Source organism: Anomaloglossus baeobatrachus, chromosome 11, assembly GCF_048569485.1.
Source record: "Anomaloglossus baeobatrachus isolate aAnoBae1 chromosome 11, aAnoBae1.hap1, whole genome shotgun sequence".
Taxonomy (NCBI): domain Eukaryota; kingdom Metazoa; phylum Chordata; class Amphibia; order Anura; family Aromobatidae; genus Anomaloglossus; species Anomaloglossus baeobatrachus.
This window is the reverse complement of record NC_134363.1, coordinates 178769145-178795576: the sequence shown is the minus strand read 5'-3', so window position 1 is coordinate 178795576 and position 26432 is coordinate 178769145. Positions and strand designations below refer to the sequence as shown.

General features: G+C 47.0%; 1 protein-coding gene across 1 annotated transcript; it reads right to left on the bottom strand.

The window, feature by feature from the left end:
- Nucleotides 1–1188: 1188 nt before the first annotated feature.
- LOC142257254 (indolethylamine N-methyltransferase-like) lies at nucleotides 1189–19167 on the bottom strand. Its single transcript, XM_075329410.1, has 3 exons — nucleotides 19002–19167; nucleotides 14201–14408; nucleotides 1189–1638 (listed from the first exon to the last, which is right to left on the bottom strand). Exons 1-3 carry the CDS (start codon nucleotides 19150–19152, stop codon nucleotides 1212–1214), a joined length of 786 nt encoding a protein of 261 aa, XP_075185525.1. The 5' UTR covers nucleotides 19153–19167; the 3' UTR covers nucleotides 1189–1211.
- Between the last annotated feature and the right edge of the window lie 7265 nt (nucleotides 19168–26432).

The following is a 26432-nucleotide window of genomic DNA, read 5'->3' as shown; positions in this document are numbered from 1 at the left end:
ACAGCGACGTCACACGGCAGGCGGCCAATTGAAGCAGAGGGGCGGAGATGAGCAGGATGTAAACATCCCGCCCACCTCCGTCCTTCTCATTGCAGCCGGGAGGCAGGTAAGGGGATGTTCCTCGCTCCTGCGGCTTCACACACAGCAATGTGTGCTGCCGCAGGAGCGAGGAACAACATCGCACCTGTCGCTGCACCGGCATTATGGAAATGTCGGAGGCTGCAGCGATGATACGATAACGACGCTTTTGCGCTCGTTCAGCGTATCAAAAAGGTTTTACATGTTGCGATATCGACTGCGACGCCGGATGTGCGTCACTTTCGATTTGACCCCATCGACATCGCACATGCGATGTCGCAACGTGCAAAGCCGCCCTTAGAGCAGTCAGACTGTGGAATGCCGACCACAAGAGGTAGTAATGGTAGATACTATAACAGCTTTTAAAAAAGGGCTGGATGATTTCCTCAGTACACAAAACATTGTTGGTTATAAATGACTTGGAAGAAGGTTGAACTAGATGGACCTAGGTCTTTTTTCAACCTTAGTAACTATGTAACTATGTAATGTTCCCCAACTATGAGGACTGGTTTTTCATTTGGACAATGCGCCATGCCACACAGCTAGATCAATCAATGTGTCCATGAAGGACCACCACATCAAAACCCTGTCATGGCCACCCTAATCTCCAGACCTGAAAACCATTGAAAAACTCTGGAATATAATCAAAAGGAAGATGGATGGTCACAAGCCATCAAACAAAGAAGAAATGCTTATATTTTTGCACCAGGAGTGGCTTAAGGTCACCCAAAGCAGTGTGAAAGACTGGTGGAAAGCATCCAAGACGCATGAAAGCTGTGATTAAAATCATGGGTATTCCACAAAATATTGATTTCTGAATCTTTCTGAGGTAAATCATTATTAGTATTGTTGTTTCTAAATGATTATGAACTTGTTTTCCTTGCATTATTTGAGGTCTGAAAGCAATGTGCATTGTTTTGTTATTTCTCATTCTCATTTCTCATTTTCAGAAAATACAAAATTCATTGCTTGGAAATTTGGAGACGTTGTCAGTAGTTTATAGAATAAAAGAACAATTTACATTTCACTCAAAAATATCAACATCTGATTAAAACAGGTCCCACATCTTAAAAATATTATATTTTATTTTAACATATACATATATCTCTTGACATGTGGACTCTACTTTTTTCTTACACCTTCTCCTTGTGAGCTGCAATGAATATGACGGCCGTATAGTCAATAAGGTCACTCACATTCGTTCTCTTCTTAACCTTACAATTATCAATTATGAAACCTGCATCAACCAGAGCTTTCCTGGCAAAATCCTCATCATAATTGAGAAAGTAAATTTTGTCTTTACCAATTGTTGCATACGTTCCCCCTAAACATCCAATTAATATAATGTTTCCTCCAGGTTTCAGCAACCGTGAGAACTTCCTGACATTTCTCATGTATTCATCTTTATCTTTGCTAATAAACTCTAGAAGCCAAGCACTGATGATACAATCCGCTGGTGGTAAGACGATCGGATCCATCATATTTTCTTTTTCTAGGTTACATTTTACAACATGATGAAGAGCCGATCTCACTTTATTTTCTCTTTCCTGTGTCTGTTCACTGTGAAAAAAGAAAAAGGAGAAAAATGGTGAATCTTTTTGTCTCACGGACATGGTCACTATTGTCCAGGGTGACATTACGACTTGGGGGGATTACACTGGACTTTCAATACAGGGGAAAGACATGAATTAAACGAAATGGTGTATTACTACAGAGTAGAGTTGAGCGCGGTTCGCAGTTCTCCAGTTCGCGGTTCGAGTGATTTTGGGGCATTTTTTTTTTTTTTTTCCTTGTCTTCCTTCCCTAAGCGCGCGTGTGTAGTGGGGCGGGCCAGCATGTTAGCCAATCCCAGACACACACACAGCTAAGTGGACTTTTAGCCAGAGAAGCAGCGGCATGTGTGATAGGATGTCCATGTCACATGTCCCTGCATTATAAAACCGGACATTTTCCTACAGCACGCCATTATCTGCCTTCTGCGTCCTTGGTGTCAGTCATCACTGGCGCAGCTCCTATCGTTGATACTGCTGTGTACGCTCCATACACAGCGCTGTACAGCATAGGGATAGCACTTTCTATCAGTCCTTTTAAGGGCTAATACCGGCAGGGTCAGAGCCATAGGTGACAGGTCCGTGAAAACAGAGTTTAACAGCTACACAAGATGACAGCGTCTGTGTAGCTAAGGTCAGGGATTTCCTCGCTGCATTTCCCCATTAAGAGGGATAGAAAAGCAGGCTTCCATTCCTCTACCCAGAGACCCACAACCCTGCCACTGTACCCTCCTGCCCTTTGCACACTCAAACTCATTGTTACTAAGCCATTATACTAGCAAACACTGAGTGAACTTAGTGGCATCCTAAACGTGGCTGTTGGACTTCTGTATTGTCCCACTAGTGCAAAGATTTTTGCAGCACGTCTGCTTGCATTGCACACTCCAACTCATTGTTACTAAGACATTATAATACCAAAAATTGAGTAAACTTAGTGGCATACAAAAAGTGGCTGTTGTACTCCATTTGTGCCCCACAGGTGCCAAGCTATTTACAGCACCTCGGCATGACACCCTCCTGCTCTATTTTTAAAAGCTATAATAATAGCAAAAACTGCTGCAACTCAGTGGCATACTAAAAGTGGCTGTTGGACTTCTGTATTGTCCCACTAGTGCAAAGATATTTCCAGCACGTCTGCCTGCATTGCACACTCAAACTCATTGTTACTTACTAAGACATTATAATACCAAAAATTGAGTAAACTTAGTGGCATACAAGAAGTGGCTGTTGTACTCCATTAGTGCCCCACTGGTGCAAATCTATGTACAGCACCTCTGCATGACACCCTCCTGCTCTGTTTTTAATAAGCTATAATGATAGCAAAAAATACTGCCATTTAGTGGCATCATAGAACTGGCTGTTGTATTTCATTATTGTCCCACTGGTGCCAAGCTATTTCTAGCACATGTGCAGGACACCCTCATGCAGATTTTGCTACGCTAATTTTATAGCAAACTCAGGGAATTCATTGCTGCATTTGATAATTCGGAGGGTTAGAAAGTGAGGCTTCCTTTAGCTTTTCCTTCTGTTCATAGACAGCATCTCCAAGTCCACACCCGAAGAGCAATTTCTCCTCCACGTGTAAGTGTGGAGAGGCAGCTAGTGCGCATGCGTGTGCCGATTTACCCCAGCTGCAGCCTAACTACAGTGTTTCGCCTAGTGAGTATGCTCAGCCTGACTGTGCCATCCCTGATGCTAAGTCTTCATTTCGGGATACAGCGCATGCTGCCACACTTAATGCGAAAAGCCTCTTTGCACAGGAACTTGCACTCCGTGCCGGGTCTAAGTCCTGTTTTGTGCCTAGACACCATGCTAAAGCTGATAGTCTTTTTTCAGAGACTGTATTTCATGCAACTGAGCATGCCCAGGCACTTACTGCATCAGAGACTAGGTCCGGTAATGAACTCTTTGGCCCTGCCCCTGACGTGGGGGGCCCATATAGACTACAGGGCATCAGGTGTCCTGATGATGTGGCTAGGACACTCCCAAATGGCTTGCAGAGGCCCGCCCCTATGACTTGTCACCTCATTATTGATGGTCAGACGATGACTGGTGAGGTGTTTGTGTCGTGGCAGCCATGAGGTCATTATTGAAGTTTTGGTTCCAAATAGGACGCTAGTTATGCCACTCATGACGTGTCACTCTGCTTTTGTCTCCAGGAGGTGCATTGTGGTCCACCCTGGTTTGGGGTGGACCAAGGTTATAAAACGGGCTGGAGCCAACAAGGAGGTGCGCAGTCTTCTATTATGCTCCGAAAGAGCACACCTCCATGTGTTGAACCCATTGCGGCTTTAGGCCAGAGGTAGGCAGGGATAGGGCGTCGATGCAGGCCGCCACCACAGTTGGTAACGCAGAACGGTTAAGACCAGCTCCTGTCCTACCAGTCCTGCTTGTGCAGCCCAGTAGCATTAACAGGCCTGCTGCTGCTTATGCGCCTGCTGTCCACAGGTGTGGCCCCAATGCACACGGTCAGCGTACTGAATGGCCCCTATGATGTTAACAGGGAGTTCCTGGGCTGGGTGGGCGTGTGGACCCTGTGACGCTAACAGGGCTCTTAGTCTCCAGATCCAAGTGGCGTCTAACTCGGTTCAGGCAACTATTAGTTTCATAGCCACACAGCTCTGTATCCTCCACCTAACCTTCCAGCTGCCAACCTCTCCTTTTCCATCTGGGAGCACGGTGGACACTGACTGCTGATGGGGATATATACCTTTCTCTTTCTTTTCTTATTAATTTACGTTATATAGCAGTAACATAGTATATACCACCTTATCCAAATCTGCCAGTCCCACCGTAACAGATGGTGTTTCTTCATCAAATGTTACTTTTGCTTAACCAACAAACCCACGGACAAAAACTTTTTTCCCCTTTCCAACACACCTGTTCCCCTTTCCACCAGCATTTGTCCTTTTTGAACTCATTTGGTATATGACCAAAAGTGCAACTCTGCAGGGACACCGTACTCAATGCCATCTCAGCACAGCAGCCAGCCCTCGGTCCCTCAGATGTGGACAAGTAAAAGACCATTTCCTCCTATCCATGACAAAGCGTTGAGATTCACTCTGTGCAGCACTTGTGTTTACTGATAAAAGCAGATCTAAGAATCCGTACCACCTTCTGCAGATACTCCTGTATACGTGCATCTTTTGCTATGGCAGGAATTATTTCGCCAAATTTTGTCTTGTACCGGGGATCTAACAGTGTGGCAACCCAGTAGTTAGCATTACTTCGAATTCGTACAATCCGAGGGTCATGTTGTAGGTAGTGCAGCAAGAAGGCGCTCATGTGTCTTGTGAATCCAGGAGGACCAAGTCCTTGGTGTGTTGGTGGCAGAGAGGTGAGAATCGTGCCTCCTTCCTCTGCCCTCTCCCCCCAACCTCGCACAACCGAAATGTGAGCAAGCTCTCACTCATCAGCTGAGTCTTCCATGCCCATCGCAAGTTCGTCCTCCATTTCTTCATGGGCTCCTGCACCTTCCTCAACAATGTTTGCTGATACTATGCGCCCTTGTTAATCCCTATCCCCCACCATGACTGACGCCTAGGTGCCGCTCACCGTATGGACCTTCAAGATCTTATTATGCCTTCTCCATATGACTCCTCCTGTACGTCCTCCCCTTCCTCTTGGACCAACACCTGACTCCGAATAATGCATACAGTGTGCTCCATCTTGTAAATGACCAGAATTGTCACGCTGAGAATGGCATCGCCAGTGCTAAAGATCTTCATCGATACTTGTAAACTGTGTAGAAGGGTGCATAGGTCTTTGATCTGACACCACTCCAGCAGCGTGACCTGCACCACCTCTGGATCAAGTTAGCCCAGGGTATACGTCATACCGTATTTCAGCAGGGCTCTGCAGTGCTGCCACAGACGCTGCAACATGTGAAGATTCAAATTCCTGCGTGTCGGAACATTGCATTTCCGGCGTTTAACCGCCAGACCCTAAGACTTCTGTAGCGATGAAAGTTGTTGAGCTGCTGGGTGCGAAGGATGAAAGTGAGCACATAGCAGCGTGCCCGCTGCACAAGGCCATGTAGGCCGGGATGGTATTTTAAAAATTGCTGGAGAATCAGATTCAACACATGAGCCATACAAGGCACGTGTGTCACATTGCCCTGACGAAGGGCCGCAGACAGGTTTGCATCATTGCCGCACACGGCTGTTAAGTCACCAACGTAGTCCACTCAATCAATTTGTACTCCGGTCGCCAGGTGACAACGTGTTCCTTTCGTGCATAGTGCTGATGATGGGAAAGGAGTCGATGCCTGCGGCACAGGTGGACGCAGGTTATGGTCACCCACTGGGCTGCATTACCTTGACAGATGCAGAACCACAGACTGAATGTAGGTGGTGGGTATCTCACAGATGAAGTACCATCATTCAGCTACAACCAATGGGAAGACACCACACCCTTTTTAGGCCCCTCCTGTCTACAGACCACTGCCAGACAAAGCTATGAACCTCTTGTTACTGTTACCCCCAGTTCAGTTTTATGAGTTTGTGTGCTTGTTACCTGACTACTTTTCCTGCTTGCTGTTTTTGTACCTCGTTGGCCGATCCGCATTTCACCTCTGCTTGTTTTCTGATTAAGTCCTGGCCATCCCATTCTGTTCCTCTTCCTCAATTAATGTTTTGACCCTGCATGACTACTATTCTCTGGAACTGCAGCCTTCCACAGGTATTGATCAACTTGGGCCCTGTGTAATTCCAAATCACTGTATAGGGGTTAAAGGATTTCAGGGTTCCGGGTGTCCAGCTTGGTGAGTGGCTTGCCTCTAGCCTATCATTTACAGCCCATCTGAGTGTGTCGATCCAGGCAGGCGTTACACCGTGCCCTGGTCAGAAGGCCATGTAGGCCGGGATAGTGTTTTAAAAATTGCTGGACAACCAGGTTCAACACGTGAGCCCATACAAGGCATGTGTGTCACATTGCCCTGAAGAAGGGTCGCAGACTGGTTTGCATCATTGTCGCACCCGATCTTCCCTGGCTGCTGGTTGAGTGGAGACAACCATTGATGAAACTCGGTCTCACTCTCCAGAGCTAACCGTCCACAATTCCTCAGCGGTGTCTCACATTTCCCCTACATTTCAAAGTAAACATTTGACCGCCTGATGGCCTTGAGCTCTGCTACCAGCATAGTAAGGAGGTGTGTGGGATTCTTTGGGCGCAGTTACAAGGAAGGGTGGACTGACCACACAGGGTTTGGGCCGAGGTGGAGGACCCACACAAGGTTGAGGAGGCAGAAGCAGTGGAGGAACTTGTACATACAGAGGAAGGATTGACACAGAAGTCGTGGGGACGGCAAGACTTGTACAGCAAACCCTTCTCCATCTCTCACCATAGTTACCCAGTGCCCAGTCAGCAACATGTAACTCCCCTGTCCATGCTTACTGGTCCAAGTATCTGTGGTGAAATGCACCCTGTCACACACAGAGTTTCTCAAGGAATCGGTGAGGTTGTGTGCAACCTGCTGTGGTAGCGCGGGCATGCCTTTCTTGGAGAAGGAGTGTCGACGGGCCATCGGCTTTTGGGGCACTGCAATGGGCATAAAGTCTCGAAAATCCTCGGTCTCAAAAGGGTGTAAAGGCAGCCTTTCTGTTGCCAACAAGTTGCAGATGATGAAACTCGACCTCTTAGTCATGTCATGCCCTTCGAAAATCATGTAACACACAGCGAGGGGACTCCAACCACAGTCTCCCTCGTTTCCACTAATTGGGCCACACACACCCCACTTGACTGTCATCACTTGACCCCCCTTTTCAAAATGAAAAAGATGCTTTGCATGAAGCACTCTCAAAAATACGCGTGCCTTTCATGTCCCCTGGATGACCCAGGGGAAGAAAAGTCCTCTGAGAGCCATGACTTGTTCATCTTGGTTCTTTTTTCAAAAGCGAGGGGACTCCAACCACAGTCTCCCTCGTTTCTACTAATTGGGCTACACACACCCCACTTGACTGGCATCACTTGATCCCCCTTTTCAAAATGAAAAAGATGCTTTGCATGAAGCACTCTCAAAAATACGCGTGCCTTTCATGTCCCCTGGATGACCCAGGGGAAGAAAAGTCCTCTGAGAGCCATGACTTGTTCATCTTGGTTCTTTTTTCAAAAGCGAGGGGACTCCAACCACAGTCTCCCTCGTTTCCACTAATTGGGCCACACACACCCCACTTGACTGGCATCAGTTGACCCCCCTTTTGAAAAAGAAAAAGATGCTTTGCATGAAGCACTCTCAAAAATACGCGTGCCTTTCGCCTCCCCTGGCTGACCCAGGGGAAGAAAAGTCCTCTGAGAGCCATGTCCACATTGTCAGTGGACAGACACGTGTGCTTATCTGACAGCAGACCCCCAGCAGCACTGAAGACAGGTTCCGAGAGAACGCTGGCTGCAGGACACGACAAGATCCCCAAGGCGTACGTGGCAAGCTCAGTCAATTTATCCAGATTGGAAGCCTAAAATGAGCAGGGCTCAAGTTGCACAGTAATGGCATCGACGTTTCCTTGCATATACTCATATATCTGTGTGTCCTCCTCTTTTTCCTTGTCCAGCTCTTTTGTTTTCGCATGAGTATATGTCCTTGTCACTTTCCCATGTGTTTGTGTTGTGTTGTGAGTTGTTTATCACCTTTTGGACACCTTTGAGGGTGTTTTCAAGGTGTTTTTATGTGTTTGTGAATGCCTGCCATTGTTTCCTATGCAGTTCGAGTTCGGTTCGTCGAACGTTCGACGAACAGAACTCGAACAGGAGCTCCGTTCGGCGAACCGACCTCGAGCCGAACCGGGACCGGTTCGCTCATCTCTAGTCTTAACACAGGAAGCTGAGCTGACAGCCGCTCTGTGCATGCGGCAGCATCTACTGTGAAGGAGGGGGCCGTGGGGGATCAACGCTGCACAGGTACCGTGGGACACCGGGGAACACCGGTGGGGTTATAGGAGGTGACCTGGCAGGGCCTGGGGAGGAGTTTTCTGTCACATGTGTCATGGCACATGCGACAGAAATCAGAGGAGTAGGGTGAATGCGGCCGACGCGCTGCTGTGCGCGCGGCCATCTTGGATTTCCGGGGGGGGGGAAGAGGGGGCAGTTTGGCGACACCGGGGGACTGGAGGGGACCGGGGAGGAGATTTATCTCCCATCTCACATGTTTGTTCCTGCCAGATGGGAGATAATTTTTTACCGGCGCTGTCATTTACTGTAACGTGATCACCGGTATACGGTGCATACCGGTGATCACGTGAGCGGGGTTCGGAAAAACCGGCCTGAATCATTATCCCCAGAGATTTTCTGATGCTGGGGGGCGCTATTCACTTATTTCTGCCTGCTGTTTATAAACGGCAGATAAGAATAAGGCTACAGTAACACGACCGATCCGTTTTTGCGGTTTACAAAAAACGGTCAATTTTTTTTCACGGGTGCATCCGTGTGGCATCCATTTCCGTTCCGTATTGTTAGGTCCTGGTGGTGGATCCACTGGGCCATGCACCCCACCGGAGGCCTGGGTGCACGGTAGCCGAAGCACTAGCGTGGCAGGGACTGCGTCCTACAGGGGATGGGTAGAACAGTCACTGGGGCTTCAGAGTTCCTGGAGACAGTGCAGGAATCTGGCACAGGTGCCGGGTAGGAATGTCAGGCAATAGTATTGATCACAGGACACGGCACAAGGGGGACCTGAGAACCTAGCTTTCAAGACAAGGCTTACAAGACACGTTGACCAGGCCCCGCCCACATGGAAAGGCCAGTCTTATATACCCAGCACAGCCTCATGTCATATCCTTCTGCAGCAGTGCTGGGCCCATAAGACCAGGTGAGTGGGCACGGCCCGACCCTATACAGAAGCATAAGTCAGACACATGAGACTGGGGACAGGACACAGGAAAGCACGAGCGGGAGTGTCAGCCATGACTGGTGGACACGTGGACCGGATCAATGGGTAAGGAGTGGTGCCGTGCAGGTGCGCCCGGATCAGTGGGTAAGGAGCGCTGCCGTGCAGGTGCGACCGGATCAGTGGGTAAGGAGCGGTGCAGGGATGGTGCGACCGGATCAGTGGATCGGGAGCGTGACACGTATACGGTCCGTATGTCATCCGTTTGTCATCCGTGTGCCTTCCATTTTTTTGGCATACTGCCAAAAAACTGAAGGAGGGAAAATACATAAATTTACTCAGGATCCATAGCTTCAACCTACATGAGGCGGTCACATGTTCCCTCCAGTGCCATTTTCTACTGCTTTTCACAGCGTAGAGCGCTCTGGTGATTATCTTGTGCTTGTACACTTCATATCAGTCTTTTCTGTCATTATAATGGCAAAAAGACACATAATGTCCCACTCTCCTACATTTTGTAATTTTGCACCCTTTGGTGCCTTTCATGTGGCACTAAGGGGTGCTTAGCCTTGTATTTACCAAAAAAAATAAATAAATTAAAAAAAAAAATTACGTGGGGTTCCCCCTATTTTTGATAGCCAGCTAGGGTAAAGCAGACGGCTGCAGCCTGCAGACCACAGCTGGCAGCTTCACCTTGGCTGGTAATCCAAAACTGAGGGTACCCCACGCTGTTATTTTAAATTAAATAAATAATTTAAAAAAAAAACGTAGGGGTCCCCCCAAAATTGGACCACCAGCCAAGGTAAAGCAGACAGCTGGGGTCTGATATTCTCCGACTAGGGAAGTTTATTGTTATTGGACTCTCCCCAAATAGCAGGCCGCAGCCGCCCCAGAAGTGGCGCATCCATTAGATGCGCAAATCCTGGGGCTTCGCCCCAGCTCATCCCGTGCCCTGGTGCGGTGGCAAACGGGGTAATATATGGGCTTAATAACAGATGTATAATGTCACCTGGCATCAGGCCCTGGGGTTCGTGAGGTCAGGCGTCTATTAGATACCCGACATCAGCAATCCAGTCAGTAATAAAAAAAAATAGACAACAAACACATTTTAATTTGAAAAAGCACTCCCCAATACATTCCCTCTTTCACCAATTTATTAGAAAGAAAAACAAATCCAGGTCTGCTGTAATATAAGCGGTTACCATGACGATCCATACCATAGTCACAGTCCGAGTCAATGAGGAACAGAATCCCATTGGCTGGGAGAGCAATGCAGTGACCTGACCTAACATCAATAGGTCAGCCCAGGTCACTGCAGGGCATGACAAGTGCTGCTGTCAGTGAGGTACATTACCTGCGCTGATCTCCTGCACTGCTGACAGCAGACCTGTCACTGACTTCAATGACCGCCGACTTCACAGCCAAGTATCGCAAGAGCCTGTGACGTAACCACTAGTGACAGTCTCGGGCCGCAGTGAGAGATGTGAAGCGGCGGCCATGGAAGACAGTGTCAGCGCTGAGATTGGGAGGGCGGGACTTCATCACCGCAGGTAAGTCGAGCAGGGTAATGCATGTGTAGTGCAAGGTGGGCGGAGCCTAGCAGGGTAATGTGTGCGAAGTGCCAGGTGGGCGGATCCTAGCGTGGCCATGTGTGCAGAGTGCCAGGTGGGCGGAGCCTAGCGGGGTCATGTGTGCAGAGTGTCAGGTGGGCGGAGCCTAGCTGGGTAATGTGTGCAGAGTGCCAGGTGGGCGGAGCCTAGCGGGGTAATGTGTGCAGAGCGGCCTGTGGGCGGATCCTAGCGGGGTAATGTGTGCAGGGTGCGAGGTGGGTGGAGCCTAGCGGGGTAATGTGTGCAGAGTGTGAGGTTGGCGGAGCCTAGTGCGGTAATGTGTGCAGAGTGCCAGGTGGGCGGAGCCTAGCGGGGTCATGTGTGCAGAGTGCCAGGTGGGCGGAGCCTAGCGAGGTAATCTGTGCAGAGTACCAGGTGGGAGGACCCTAGCGGGGTCATGTGTGCAGAGTGCCAGGTGGGCGGAGCCTAGCGAGGTAATCTGTGCAGAGTACCAGGTGGGAGGAGCCTAGCGGGGTAATGTGTGCAGAGTGCCAGGTGGGCGGAGCCTAGCGGGGTAATGTGTGCAGAGTGTGAGGTGGGCGGAGCCTAGCGGGGTAATGTGTGCAGAGCGCCAGGTGGGCGGAGCCTAGTGGGCTAATGTGTGCAGAGTGTGAGGTGGGTGGAGCCTAGCGGGGCCATGTGTACAGAGTGCCAGGTGGGCAGAGCCTAGCGGGGCCATGTGTGAGAAGTGCCAGGTTGGTGGAGCCTAGTGGGGCCATGTGTGCGGGCGGCGGAGTGCAAAGTGGGTGGTGCCTAGTGGGGCCCTGTGGCACTGAGGACGTCAGTGTCGGGGACTGCATGGCCTGGGACAGGTGAGTGTGAGTGTTTGTGTGTGTACATGCCGAGTGCAGGAGGGGGCGGAGCCGAGCGGGGAAGTGTCGGCTCCCTGCACTTGTAACCAGGGTAAATATCGGGTTACTAACCAAAGCGCTTTGCTTGGATACCCGATATTTATCTTGGTTACCAGCTTACCGCAGGCTGCCAGCGATGGCTCCTGCACACTGTAGCTGTAAAAAGCCACGCTTTTGCTGATAGAACCGTTCTCGAACGTAACTCGAACTGTCGAGCTTTTAGCAAAAAGCTCGAGTTCTAGTTCGATCTAGAACACCCCCCAAAATCACTCGAACCGCGAACTAGCGAACCACGAACCACGCTCAATTCTAATCATGAGTTAATACTAGCTTTGTTTTACTAGCTAGTATTAAGCCAGAGATTCTTAATGTCAGGCACGTTTGACTCGGCCATTAAGAATCTACAATAAAGGGTTAAAAAAAGACACCACACAGAGAAAAAATATTTTAATAGAAATAAATACACAGACACACTTAGAGACTCCATCTTTATTACCCCCTCTCACCCCTCCACGATCCTGCTCTTCTGTCTTCTTTCTCCTTCAACACATGCAGCTCTGCTATATCAGACAGCACTGCATGTGAGAAAGGACGCTGTGCTCCGTGCAGAAATCACTCTGTGAGAGTGACCACAGACTCCCGGCTGTAAGCGGTGGCACGGGTTGCCATAGCATCGCTGCTCCGATCACGTGATTCTGGTGCCGCTGCGTGTTGGTAGCGGGGCCATCACCGTCACCGCTTCTAAGCGCGTTGCTATGGCAACGGTGATCTCCGTTATTGACTGGCTGTGTCAGCCGGTCAATAAGAGAACGGGGAAGCAGAGTGGGGAGTCGACCGTGTGCTAGAGCATGTCGCCGGTACACTGCAATACACAAACGTGCACCGTGTACCAGAGAGATCCAATGACAGGACCTAGGACAGGACATGACGTCAAGCCATGTGACCAGTCTCTAGCCAATGAGATAATACGCACGTGACTGGTCACATGGCTATTTTGACGTCACGATAGGTCCTGCATCACTGCTGGTTACCAGGAGGACGCAGCGATTACCGATGGAAAAGCTGTGGGAGACAGAGTGCAGGACGCATCCCGAGGACAGTTAAGTGTTATAGCAATGTTTATTAACTGTATGTGTACATTTATAATGTGTTTTTATGTGTTTGTGATTGCCTCCCTTTGTTTCCTATGGGGTTCGAGTGGTTCGTCGAACCGGTTCGCCGAACTGAACTCGAACCCGACCTCCGTTCAACGAACCGAACTCGAGACGTACCGCGACCGGTTCGCTCATCTCTAATTATTACACTTGTCCCTATTATGTATTCCCCTTTCCCATGTAAAGTGCCATGGAATAAATGGCACTATAATAATAAATAATAAGAATACTTTTGATTCTCTTTTGTTGTTTGTTATGAATTAGTTTATGACACCCTATACTAACAATCAAGAGAGACCAGGAGCTGTAAGGGCTAAATGCAAAAAAGGATACTTTACTTATCACACATATTAAAACAGGGGATAAATATCATGAAATAGAGAAACATTAAAAGTGCTAATCAGATGGTACAATGGGAAAACACCCACAAGCATATCAGGGATGGAAGTCAGAGAATACAACCAAAATAGTATTAGGGAACCAGCATCACAGGGATTCATTGAAGTATCCTGGCATCAATAATCAAGCTTTCACTATACACAGTTAAGTTAGTAAGGACAAGAAAAGAACAGGCCAGAAAAAAATCAATTACTAAATTTGCTTACCCATATGGTGAACCTCACACAACCATCCCTCACATGTAAAAACAACCCCTCCAACGCATGTTTCGCGTCACAAACGGTGTCAGCTTCTTCAGGGTGGGTTCTCCTATACTAATATGAAAGGGTACATCTTGTTGACCCAAGTGTGAACTGTCCAAATACTGCAAGTGGCTCACACTGGGCTGAGTACTGAGCATACCCAAGCACACTGATGCTCGCACAAGTGAAGTTCAAACGTAAAGCACCCGAATTCCAAACCCAAATTCAGTTTTTTATAAGTCCGAATACCAAAAACCGAACCTCGGGTTTGCTCATCTCTACTCATTATTATACAGAACCATGATTGATCTGAGTGGATAAAAGTAGACTTTTCTAATGAAATCCGAGTTTTGATTTTAATAATCTACCAAAGTAATATATGGTAAATAGAAGATATACTGTGCAATAATCTCCCACATTTGCCATTATTTTTCTAGTTCAGAAGAAAAACATATCAATGATATTGGGTTCCTCCTAATGTTTGGGCAATGCCTCACCTGCTTTCTTTATTGTCTACATGAAATTTTAGGGCATGGCCCCAGTCAAACGCTCCTGTACGTTCATCCACCCATCTCTTCAGCTCCATGATGCATCTGTCTTGGATCTTCAGGACTATGATGTGTTTGAAAAATTCACAAGCTGCAAACAAATGGTGAACCATGGAACCATGACTGAGGTCAATCAAGACGTCTCCATTAAAATGACCTGCAGGAAAGAAAATCTATATATTAAAATTTACATTCAAACAAACCAGAAACTGGATTCTCCATTAACTAAAAACACATTTTCCATTAAAAATTGCATCTCTTAATACTAGAAAGAAAATGCAAAGTTAAAGGGAACCTGTCACCTAGAATATGTGTTCTGACCTATCAGCAGACGCATGTGTGCCCTAATTACACCTCTCTACCCACCCCTGTGTTATAAAACTGTATAATATGAAAGTAATAAAAAACGTTTTATTACCTTCATATTTCGTATGTAAATAGCAGGGAATATGGTCACAGGGGCGGTGCCTTGCCCTATGGATGTCTGCATATTTCGTGGTATCATGCCCCTGTGGGCGTGATACCATGGAGCGATGTCCCCGTCTCTCATTCTATCCTGCGTGCATTGCAGCAGGCTTCTCTTCCGGGTGTTCACACGCCGGCTTCAGACGTGCACTGCGCATGTGTACCGAGCTGCTCGGATCCGGACTCGTGTGTCAGTGGCTCGAGCGCCTTCAGACCGGGGGTCACACCCCTCTTGTAAAAGGGGCTGGCGTGTCGAGTGGGGCTTGTAATTTTTTGTGTTAATGTTCATGACGCCACCCACGGGTTGTGGTGAATGTAGGCACCACCGCTGCCGGTTAGTGGGGGCACCCCGGGGGAGATGTTGGGGGCAGCTTGTGATGTTAACCCCTCCATGGACACGGGATGGTGGCCCCGGGACCCGCTTGTTGTGGTGCAGTGTTGGTGCGCGAACCACGGGCCCAGTAGTACTCACTCAGACAAAACACACGGGAGTCTCTGGTAAACCAAACGGTGGATAGTTGGTGCCCGCAGCCGGTCGCTTTGGTCCCTCAAATGTTGGCGATGTCCGTCTTCTCCTGCAACTTTTTGTACGTTTTGGACAGCCGCGCTTCAGCAACGGGAGTCCCGCTCCCCGGTGTGTGTGTCGGGAGAGCCCTTTGCCCGCAGGCACTGGCCCGTGGGATCTCTAAGCCTTTGGCGGTGGCGTTTATCCCCCTCGGTGGGCTTTTGCCTTCTTTCGGGATTTTGGGTGGGAATGGACCTCAAGTCCAGACCCCAATCAGTTAATTAATGGGGTCCGGTAGATTCGGGACCGCGTTTCAGGGTCTGAGTACCCCCACTGTGCTCCAGTTTACAGCTGGTTCCCGGTTTGGTACCGGCGGGCCACTACCCTGTCCCAGCTACCTACGGTTCGACCGGGCTGTCTTGCTGGCTCCTGCAGACGGCCACCAGCGTCTGCCTCCTGGTCACAGTGCCCGGGCTCCTACCCAGGGCACAGACAGATTCTCACTCCTCACAACTCCTCTCATGACTACTCTTTTCCTCCTCCTAAACTAATCTGCACTTGAACTTCCTGCCTCTGGGTATGTGAACTCCTGGGGGGCGTGCCAACCACCAGGCTCCGCCCCCATGGTGTGGACATCAAACCCAGAGGGAGGTAACCAGGGTTTACTTGGGTGGCTGCTATTTGGGGACAGTGTGGTGCATGGGGCTGTGACTACCTGGATAGTCCAGGGCGTCACACATGCGCAGTGCACGTCTGAAACTGACAACGAGAACCCGGAAGAGAAGCCTGCTGCAATGCACGCAGGATAGAATGAGAGACGGTGGCGTCGCTCCATGGTATCACGCCCACAGGGGCGTGATACCACGGAAATATGCAGACATCCTTAGGGCAAGGCACCGCCCCTGTGACCATATTCCCTGCTATTTACATATGAGATATGAAGGTAATAAAACATTTTTTATTACTTTCATATTATATAATTTTATAACACAGGAATGGGTAGAGAGGTGTAATTAGGGCACATATACGTCTGCTGATAGGTCAGAACGCATATTCTAGGTTACAGGTTCCCTTTAATTTTTCCAATGTGGTCTATTGGGGTGGAAATAGTCAATATTACTAAAGTCTTAACAATGGTCTCAAGGTTGTCAAGTATTTAAGGCTGATTTCAGACAGATAGATACAATATAATAATTGTAATATAGAAAGGATCAAAGTATTACCTGTCATATGCAGCTAGTGGAACTAATAAATAATATGAAAGAAATTGGGCAATTACCCTTCAGGACCGGAACATTTCCAGTTCTTCCCTTTTTGAGAGAGCCATAACTTTTTTTTCTATGAAAACAGACATATGAGGACTTGATATTTATGGGAAATGTAGCTTTGAACTGTATTAAGTAATACTGTCACAGTCTGCCAGGCATAAGGGAACTCCTTAGTAGACTGGGGACACAAAACAATGGTAGATTCTGGTGCTTGAGAAAGGAAAGCAGGATTACCTCCTATACTGTCCAGATATCCCTTTCCCCTTTCTCTGATCACTTGCCTAAGCCCTTGCTTTTTCTGAACTCACCCTGACTAGTGAGAAGGAGAGTCCGAGCACTAGTATCACCACTATAATAATGTAATACAAGGGTAGGGAGACAGACAGGGGGAAAATAGGAACAAAGAGGAAAACACTCCAAGCTCCTCCAATGCAGCTAATGCAGCTAAACTCCACAGCTGCAATTGTCATGACACTTAAGCTTCTTCTAGAGATTTGCTCCTTTTGAAGTGGACAACGTAAGAATGAAGATTCTATAACCTGTATTAGTAGGTAAGACAAGGTACTGTTTTTAGCAAAGCGGAATAGTCACCAAAATATGAACTAAGATTAAGGCTTCAAAGGATAGCCAGATAGGAAAGAGTCTTTAATGCAAAAGCCCCAAAAGAAAGCAGATTCGTTTGAACACAAGCTGCAGACCTACACATAATAAGGCTATGTGACCTTCCGGTCCCAGACTGACCAGCAGACTTCCCAGAGCAGAGCACACCCATGACAAATGTATAGGAACATAGTAAAAAAAAAAGTGTAAAGTGGTGAAAAAAAAATACAATTCCACCATTGATTTAAGGTGTTTTTTTTTTTTTTTTAAAGCATTCATTATACGGAAAAACAACCCTGCAGCATGACTTTTCAAATCAGAACCTCATAGGTTGATGTTCGTGGTAATCATGGGGGACATTATCTATCATAAGTAACCATGGCTTTCATGTAAAACCCTTTATATCCTACAATCATACCATGGGGGATCCATTGGGCACCAGTGCATTTTATTAGCCCTGTAACTTACACTAGCTTTGGCAGCTGCTGTCATACACCCCCTGAAACCTACATTTTACGTGATGTGGTTGTAAAGTGTATCTGAATTAGGTCAGAGTGACACTTGTGTATGAGTCGCACGAGTGCAATGAGAGAAAATTTTGCATTGCAATTGGCCCCTTTCAAGACAATGCTATAGCTCATATCTGCAAATTTTTCCTCAGCCCTAATCAGACTGGGGAAAAAATAGCAGCATGATGCAATTGTCTGTGAGTCTCTCATCACTCGCACCCATCCAAGTCGATGCCATCCAAGTGCAGTGAAATATACGCAAAGGCTGACAATGGAGGAGATGGAGAGATTAATCCCTCCTTCCCCTATGCAGCTGTGATCCGATTGCAATATCGGAAAACAGCTGCATGAAACTCAGCTGAGGCACGCAGTAGAGCCTGAGCTGGGTGTCAGTAGCATATCGCATTTGATGATCTTGCATCCGATGCCATATACTCGTGCGACTCCAGCTTTATGCAAGATGTGACAGAACTTCCAGAAGAAAAAACTATTTTTGCAGTAACATTCTAAGCAAGCAGAAAAATAAGGATCCTAACCGGAGAATCTCTCTATTAACTTAGCAGTTTTTAAAGGGAACATGTCATCAGGTTTGTGTACCTTAAAGGGAATCTGTCACCAGTTTTGAGGCCTATAAGCTGCGGCCACCTCCAGTGGGCTCGTATACACAGCATTCTAACATGCTGTAAATAAGAACCGAGGCTGCTGTGTAAAACGTTAAAAATCCCTTTATAATACTTACCGAACGGTCACTGCAGTGGAGTTGGGCCATATTGGTGTCTTCATTCTCTGGTGCCAGCGCCTTCTCTTTCAGCCATCTTCATTCTCTTTCTGAAACCCATGGGAATGACGCGTCTTACGTCATCCACACTCACCAGCATTGAGGTCCTGCGCAGGCGCACTACAATACTTTAATCTGCCCTGCTCAGGGTAGATCAAAGTGCACCTGCGCAGGATATGAATGCTGGCGAGTGTGGATGACGTAGGACGCGTCATGCGCCCCGGCTTCAGAAGAAGGAAGACCAATATGACCGAAAGACGAGATGACGGCACTGAAGAACGGAGACACCCATTTGACCAATCCGCAACGGATCGACCTTTTAAGTGAGTATTATAAAGTGTTTTTCATGTTCTACACAGTGGCCTGGGCTCTTACCCAACTTTTTTCTATGGTTCTGATTATAAAAGACTGGGAAACAATGACTCTACTCAACCCATAGACCTTATATTCTACATCATATTTGATGGCTAGAGCTTTGACCAACTTCCTTTGATTTATAATAAATAGAAGGCAGTTGGTTTTCTTTTGTCTGATCACTTTAGCCCTTACAAAGAAATGCGTCCAAGTTTTATCTAGTTCTTTACAATTGTAACCAACAGAAATATAGTAAGATTAAGATACATACCCTTTGTAAAAGTTTTCTTAATATTTTCAATGGGAAATTCTATGGAATCTTCTCCGAAGACCATGTCTTTTTTCCCTGAAAAGTAAGTCTCCAGATCCTGTCTGGAATCAAAGCCATCTACGTGGTAGAGCTTATAGGTGCACGAATCCATCGTGTAATCTTGTGTCACAGACGGGGTGGCTTCTTGTACGCTGGTGCTCAAGATCTTAATATAATAAGTAGGAATCAATTTACAAAGCGTTAAAAAGTAATTATCAGGTCACGAGTCATCACCTTCAAATAGAGACATAGGATTGTATCATTACTTACATGGGGATCAAGTAATATTGACTTACAAATATTGCAGACAAATAGTGATCAAATATTGAACGAGTGGATATAGCCTAAGAGAAACACATGACAGATTATCTCAAACTATGAAAAGTGTCTTTTCAAGGACATGTGTGAAAGCCAAACTGCTTGTGTGCATGTAATAGAAGTTACGATGAGCCACTAATAAATGCAGGAGAACATGCAGTATAAACACACACAAGACAATTACTTTTAGTGAAAAATTAAATTTTTTTATTAAGTATAAAAAGATAAAAACAAACAAAAAATGGAAATGGATAGAAATTGTCAGGGATAAAGATAGAAAAAGACAAAAAGGCCTGATCCTGCCACGTAACACAGTGAATATGCAAAATGCAAAAAAGGGAGAATATAACATGGCAAATAACCACACCACCGAGAGGAGCAAGTGCAACAAAAAAGTCTGAAATCATGTCAACAAGTCATGTCTTTTTTTCAACAAGCCCTGAAAAGCTTAAAGGGGTGGTTCACCCATTTTTTTTATTTTCTGTAGGAGTTATACTTACCTTTCTAGGCGTCTTCTCCATTGGCTTGTGTTTCCATTTCTGGCACTGAGCGGCGCTATGCTGCACGCTCAGTGCCTGTCACATGACCCCCTGGAGCTGTGGCCGCCGGCATCCTCTGACGTCCCGGCATTTCCGGGCTCTCAAACAAGACGGGTACGTCACAGGATGCCAGCGCCACTCAGATTGAGTGACAGGGCTGTGGGCGGTGACTACCGGTCATCACAGCCCAGCATCGAGGGGAGGATCCGGAAGAAGTCAGTGTGGAGCAGGAAGCGTCCTGCAGATGGAGAGGAACGGGGCGCCAGTGTGCAGTACAGGGGGGGTTCTTCAGCTGAATCCCCCCCTGCACATAGGTATGTGATCACACTGTCCACCCGCCCGCTCTGCTGCGATGTCAGGAGAGCGGCCGGTGTCGGGCAGTGTGATCGTCTGCTCCTCCCAGCAGCAAGACACTGGCAGGCATGTCACCGCTGTGCTCTGCCACCTGTCCTGCTGCATGGGACCAACTGTCTGCACTCTGTCACCTGCACCACAAGTCACAGAGTGGAGACAGTTGGTGACAGAGCACCTCTGTCCCCCCTCTTCTTTCCTCGCTCTCTTCTCCCCCCCCCTCGCTCTCTTCTCCCCCCCCCTCGCTCTCTTCTCCCCCCCTCGCTCTCTTCTCCCCCCCTCGCTCTCTTCTCCCCCCCCTCGCTCTCTTCTCCCCCCCCCCTCGCTCTCTTCTCCCCCCCTCGCTTTCTTCCCCCCCCCTCGCTCTCTTCTCTCCCCCCCTCGCTCTCTTCTCCCCCTCCTCGCTCTCTTCTCCCCCTTCGCTCTCTTCTCCCCCCCCCTCGCTCTCTTCTCCCCCCCCTCGCTCTCTTCTCCCCCCCTCGCTCTCTTCTCCCCCCCTTCTCGCTCTCTTCTCCCCCCCTTCTCGCTCTCTTCTCCCCCCCTCCTCGCTCTCTTCTCCCCCCTTCCTCGCTCTCTTCTTCTCCCCCCCCTCGCTCTCTTCTCCCCCCCAGCTCTCTCCCCCCCCTCGCTCTCTTCTCCCCCCCCCTCGCTCTCTTCTCCCCCCCCTCGCTCTCTTCCCCCCCCCTTGCTCTTTCCCCCCCCCTCGCTCTCTCCCCCCCCCCCTCGCTCTCTTCTCCCCCCCTCGCTCTCTTCTCCCCCCCTCGCTCTCTTCTCCCACCCCCTCGCTCTCTTCTCCCACCCCCTCGCTCTCTTCTCCCACCCCCTCGCTCTCTTCTCCACCCCCTCGCTCTCTTCTCCACCCCCTCGCTCTCTTCTCCACCCCCTCGCTCTCTTCTCCACCCCCCTCACTCTCTTCTCCACCCCCTCGCTCTCTCTTCTCCACCCCCTCGCTCTCTCTTCTCCCCCCCTCTCTCTTTCTCTTCTCCCTCCCGCTCGCTTTCTTTTCCTCGCTCTCTCCTGGCATGGTCAGTACAGAAATCTCTCCATCGTGGAGGGGTGAGAGGGAGTAATAAACATGGAGTCCCTACTGTGTCTGTGTATTTATTTCTAATAAAGTATTTTTCGCTGTGTGATGTCTTTTTTTTTTTTTTTAAACCCTTTGTTGGAGATTCTTAATGGCCAGGTTAAACTTGGCCTGACATTAAGAATCTCGGGCTTTATACCAGCTGGTAAAACATAGCTGGTATTAACCCCTTATTACCCAGCGTGCCACCTGCCACCAGGGCCACTGGAAGGAGTTGGATACAGCGCCTGAAGATAGCGCTTCTATGAAAGCGCCATTTTCTGGTGGGGTGGCTGCGGACTGCAATTCGCAGTGGGGGGCCCAGAAAGCTTGGGCACCCTTCACTGTGGATTCCAATCCCCAGCTGCCTAGTTGTACCCGGCTGGACACTAAAATTAGGCGAAGCTCACGTCATTTTTTTTTTTTAAATTATTTCATGAAATTCATGAAATAATTAAAAAAAAGGGCTTCTCTATATTTTTGGTTCCCAGCCGGGTACAACTAGGCAGCTGGGGGTTGGGGGCAATCCGTAGCTGCCTGCTGTACCTGGCTAGCATACAAAAATATGGCGAAGCCCATGTCATTTTCTTAAAAACGTTTTCAGTGAAAAACCTTTATAAAAAAAAATGCTTCCCTGCATTTCTATTGCCAGTGAAAGTAACACCAAGCAGCGGGGGTTAGCAGCCAGTAGCTGCTTTGGTTACCCTTAACAATAGAAAATGCAGCGGGAGCCCACAAAAAAATGTGATTTTTTTTGTTTTTTTATTTTTAATGAATTTTTTTTTTAAAAAAATCGGCATGGGCTTCGCCCATCGAGCACCAGAGCATTTTACTGCTCAATTCATCCCAAGTAATCAGATGACTCCAGTGTCGGCCGATTACTTGTTCTGTGTCCCCCTGCATCCATCGCAGCGTGTACGGGCTGTGAGGTCAGCGGAGTGGAGACAGTGACATGTTCTGCTCTGACACATAGTGTGCTGCATGTCACTATCTTTCTCCACTCTGGTACTTGTTGTGCAGGTGACCGGATGCTACATGTCACTAACTGTCTCCACTATGGGACTTGTTGTGCAGGTGAGAGTGTGTACAGTTGGTACTATGCAGCAGAAATCACAGAGTGGGGGCAGTTAGTGACATGTATCATCCGGTCACCTGCACAACAAGTCCCAGAGTGGATACAGTGACATGCAGCACACTATGTGTCAGGGCACAGCATGTCACCAACTTGCTCTGCTCTGTCACCTGCGGTGCTGCATGTCACGTTTTTTGCTGCGATTTGGTGCGTTTTTTTGCTGCGTTTTTGCTCACTGCATTTTTAATCAGTGCGGAATGCCATTAAAGATTGTTGATGAAAAAAAAAAGGTCTGATGTCATTTCCTTATTCAAAATGTTCATTGTATGCAGGAGAGCAGACAGCAGCTGCAGAACTACAAGGCTCAGCATCCTCCATTCACTAGTGTATGCAGGAGAGCAGACAGCAGCTGCAGAACTACAAGGCTCAGCATCCTCCATTTACTAGTGTATGCAGGAGAGCAGACAGCAGCTGCAGGACTACAAGGCTCAGCATCTTCCATTCACTAGTGTATGCAGGAGAGCAGACAGCAGCTGCAGAACTACAAGGCTCAGCATCCTCCATCCAGGACTGTATGCAGTTTTTTACCCAAAAAGAAAAAAAAAAATGACATGGGCTTCGCCATATTTTTGTATGCTAGCCGGGTACAGCAGGCAGGTACGGGCTGCCCCCAACCCCCAGCTGCCTATTTGTACCCGGCTGGGAACCAAATATATAGAGAAGCCCCTTTTAATTTTTAATTATTTCATGAATTTCATGAAATAATTTAAAAAAAAAATGACGTGAGCTTTGCCTAATTTTGGTGTCCAGCCGGGTACAACTAGGCAGCTGGGGATTGGAATCCACAGTGAAGGGTGCCCAAGCTTTCTGGGCACCCCCACTGCGAATTGCAGTCCGCAGCCACCCCAGAAAATGGCGCTTTCATAGAAGCGCCATCTTCTGGCGCTGTATCCAACTCTTCCAGCTGCCCTGAAGCCGGGTGGCTAGCCGGGTAATAATGGAGTTAGGGCTAGCTGTATATTATCAGCTAGCCCTAAGCCCGAAATTCATGGTGTCACGCCAATATTAGACATGGCCACCATGAATTTCTAGTAATGATAAAAAAAAAAAAAACACAACACACAGAAAAATATTTTTATTAGAAATAAAACACAACACAATTAGTGACTCCATCTTTATTGAAATAAACCCCCCTCCGCAGTAATCCTGGGTTAGGGTCCCGCGCCGTCCAATCCGGATCCAATATCATCTGATCGGTTTGCTGGAAGGCAAAGCGATCAGATGATGTGTCAGGATCAAGTGCCTGAATCCCATCACACATCAGCTGATTGTATAAAAGCCGATTATACAATCAGCTGATGCATCGGTGCAAAAAAAAAAAGAAATAAATACTCACTTATGTGCTGATTACCGGCAGCTCCTGCAGCGATCGGATGAGAGTCTGATCCTGTCCGATCCCTGCAGCAGCTGCCGGTAATCAGCTGATGAAGTCCCCTGACGGCAGGATCAGCTGATAGCCGGCCGGGCGACACCGCGAGAATTACGATCAGCTGATGCGTCAGGTGACTGCATCAGGTGATCCACCGCCAGGTCCTGCAAGCTTCGTGCGTGCCCTGGGGAGACTGCGCGGTACTGAGATAGGGGCTGGAAGCAAGCATGGCACCCGGACCCTGCAGACAGGTGAGTATGACATACACACACACACACATACACACTCACACACTGTATATATACGCACACACTGTATATATACGCACACACACTGTATATACGCACACACACTGTATATACACATACACTGTATATACGCTCACACACACTTTCTTCCCCTGGCTGTGTAGAGCTGCTGCTGTCTTTGTGATTTCTCTGAGTGCACATCCACTGGGAAGAGGCAGGGAGGAGGGTTTGGGTGGGAGCAGAGTGGGTGTAATAGACACAATGGGTGTGTTAGATAAGCTAGACACCGCCCTAGAGCCACAAAGAATTCTGGGACTTGTAGGAACTGAACACAGGAAGTCAGAGGAGAGATTAACCCCATCAGAGCTGGAGCCAGCAATGACCGTGTGCTGCTAGTGCACAATGAAAGGTAATTTTGCTGAAAAAACATAATAGATGTGTTGAGGGGCACATATTAGCAAGATTTATCAGAAAAAAAAAAATCAGTTTTGGTAACTGGACAACTTCTTTAAAGACTTAAAGAACAATTTCCTGCATGTAAACAAGGGCATAAATGTCAACCATGAGACAGACAAAGGGCAAATTGCCAAAAAATGCAGTGGTAACACTTACTTCAATCGGTGGTAACAAAGGCAGGAGGCCACGGAGAAGAGAGGAGACTTAACGTACCTTTTCACATATAGGAAATATTACAGATTCAACAGCGGAGGCAGAGGATCATGGCACTTATTAGAAACATGGCCTTTAAATAATCACATAGAAGAACCATGTGACCACAGTCCTGGTCACATGTGCACAAGATCTGGCTTTTGGCTTAGAATTTTCCTATATAACTAAAAGCCAGTGATATACTGGCACTATCAAGCTTATTCTATATATACCTGTAGTGGTCAGCTAGGATGTATAGGTTTTGGAACACGAGCAAGTAAAGTTTGTAAAATGTATAGCTTTTTGAATGGCAGCAGCTGTCGATCAGCTGATAGCTGTGGTGGGTTTTGATAGTGATCCCCACCCCACTGCCTGTCCTAATCCTTGTTATTTATGCTAATTATATTATAGCATTTTTTTACTAAGTGGCCAGAAGGACCTGTGCTGATGTCATACCCATATGATCAGAAAGTGCGGGACCTCAGCCAATTGAAAAATAATATTGCTTCCTGGTATCAGCTATGTTGTCTGAGGCCCCTCCCCTTCTGGTCACATGGGTATAACATCAGCACAGGTCCTTCTAGTCACTTAGTAAAACAATTGTATAATAGAATTAGCATAAATAACAAGGAAGGAGGACAGACAAGCAGGGGGGCGAGAATCACTGTAAATACCCACCCCAGCTATCAGTTGATCAGCAGCTTCTGTCCTTCAAAAAGCTGCTCATTTTACAAACTTTACTTGCTTTTATTTCAAAACCTATACAGTACATCCGAGCTTACCACTAAAGGTATGTATAGAATCAGCCTGATAGTGCCAGTATAGCACTGTATGTATAGAATCAGCCTGATAGTGTCAGTATAGCACTGGCTTTAGGTTATATTGGAAAATCCTGTTGACTGGTGCACTTTAAACAACTAGATGAAATTTGCTTCTTGCCTTAGGATATACTTTACTATTAGTGGATGATCGGTTCTCCTGATCATCATGTACTGTCAGTATTTGTTGATGATTACTTTAATAAACAAGAAACATTGTTCATTCTATTGATGAAGAAATCATAAGAAATCGGATGAATATATGATGTCTCTTCATCCATTTTTAATGTTTTCTACTTGACACATTTTATAAACATTTTAGAATAATAATCCTTGCAGAAGACATTTCGTATTTCAAGAGGTTTCACAACGTTTTGGTATTTTATCTTTTTTTTCTTTTAAAAAAACTCTTTAGACAGATAAGACTGGAAAGTCTTCAGTGAAATTTTATTTTTTACTACATTTAATACATTTCTTCCTTTCAAAAATTTTTAGGTTTCTTTCCTGGGTAAGGAAAATTTTTCTCAAAATGTAGCAAGCATTTTTTCTATTTTTTTTAGACAGGCTCACAATACAACATCCCAAATGTCAGAAAAATTTTAATGATACAAATGTGACAAAAGAGAAAATGTAAAAGGAAATTCTGGTAAATAAAAAAAAATTCTGAAATTGTTTGAATTTCAATATGTTTTTCCAGATATTCTGAAAGTCAAACATATGTGAATTTTACACTGAAAATAGATTTATATTACTATATACTAGTACTACTCAACATAAATTGTAGAAATCAACATTGTTCTCATCATCTAACTGAAAAAAGTATAATTTCTGTTGTAAATATTAGATTTTATTGTAACATTTACATATAACTCTTGAGATGTACACTGTACTACTTTTTTTTTTAAC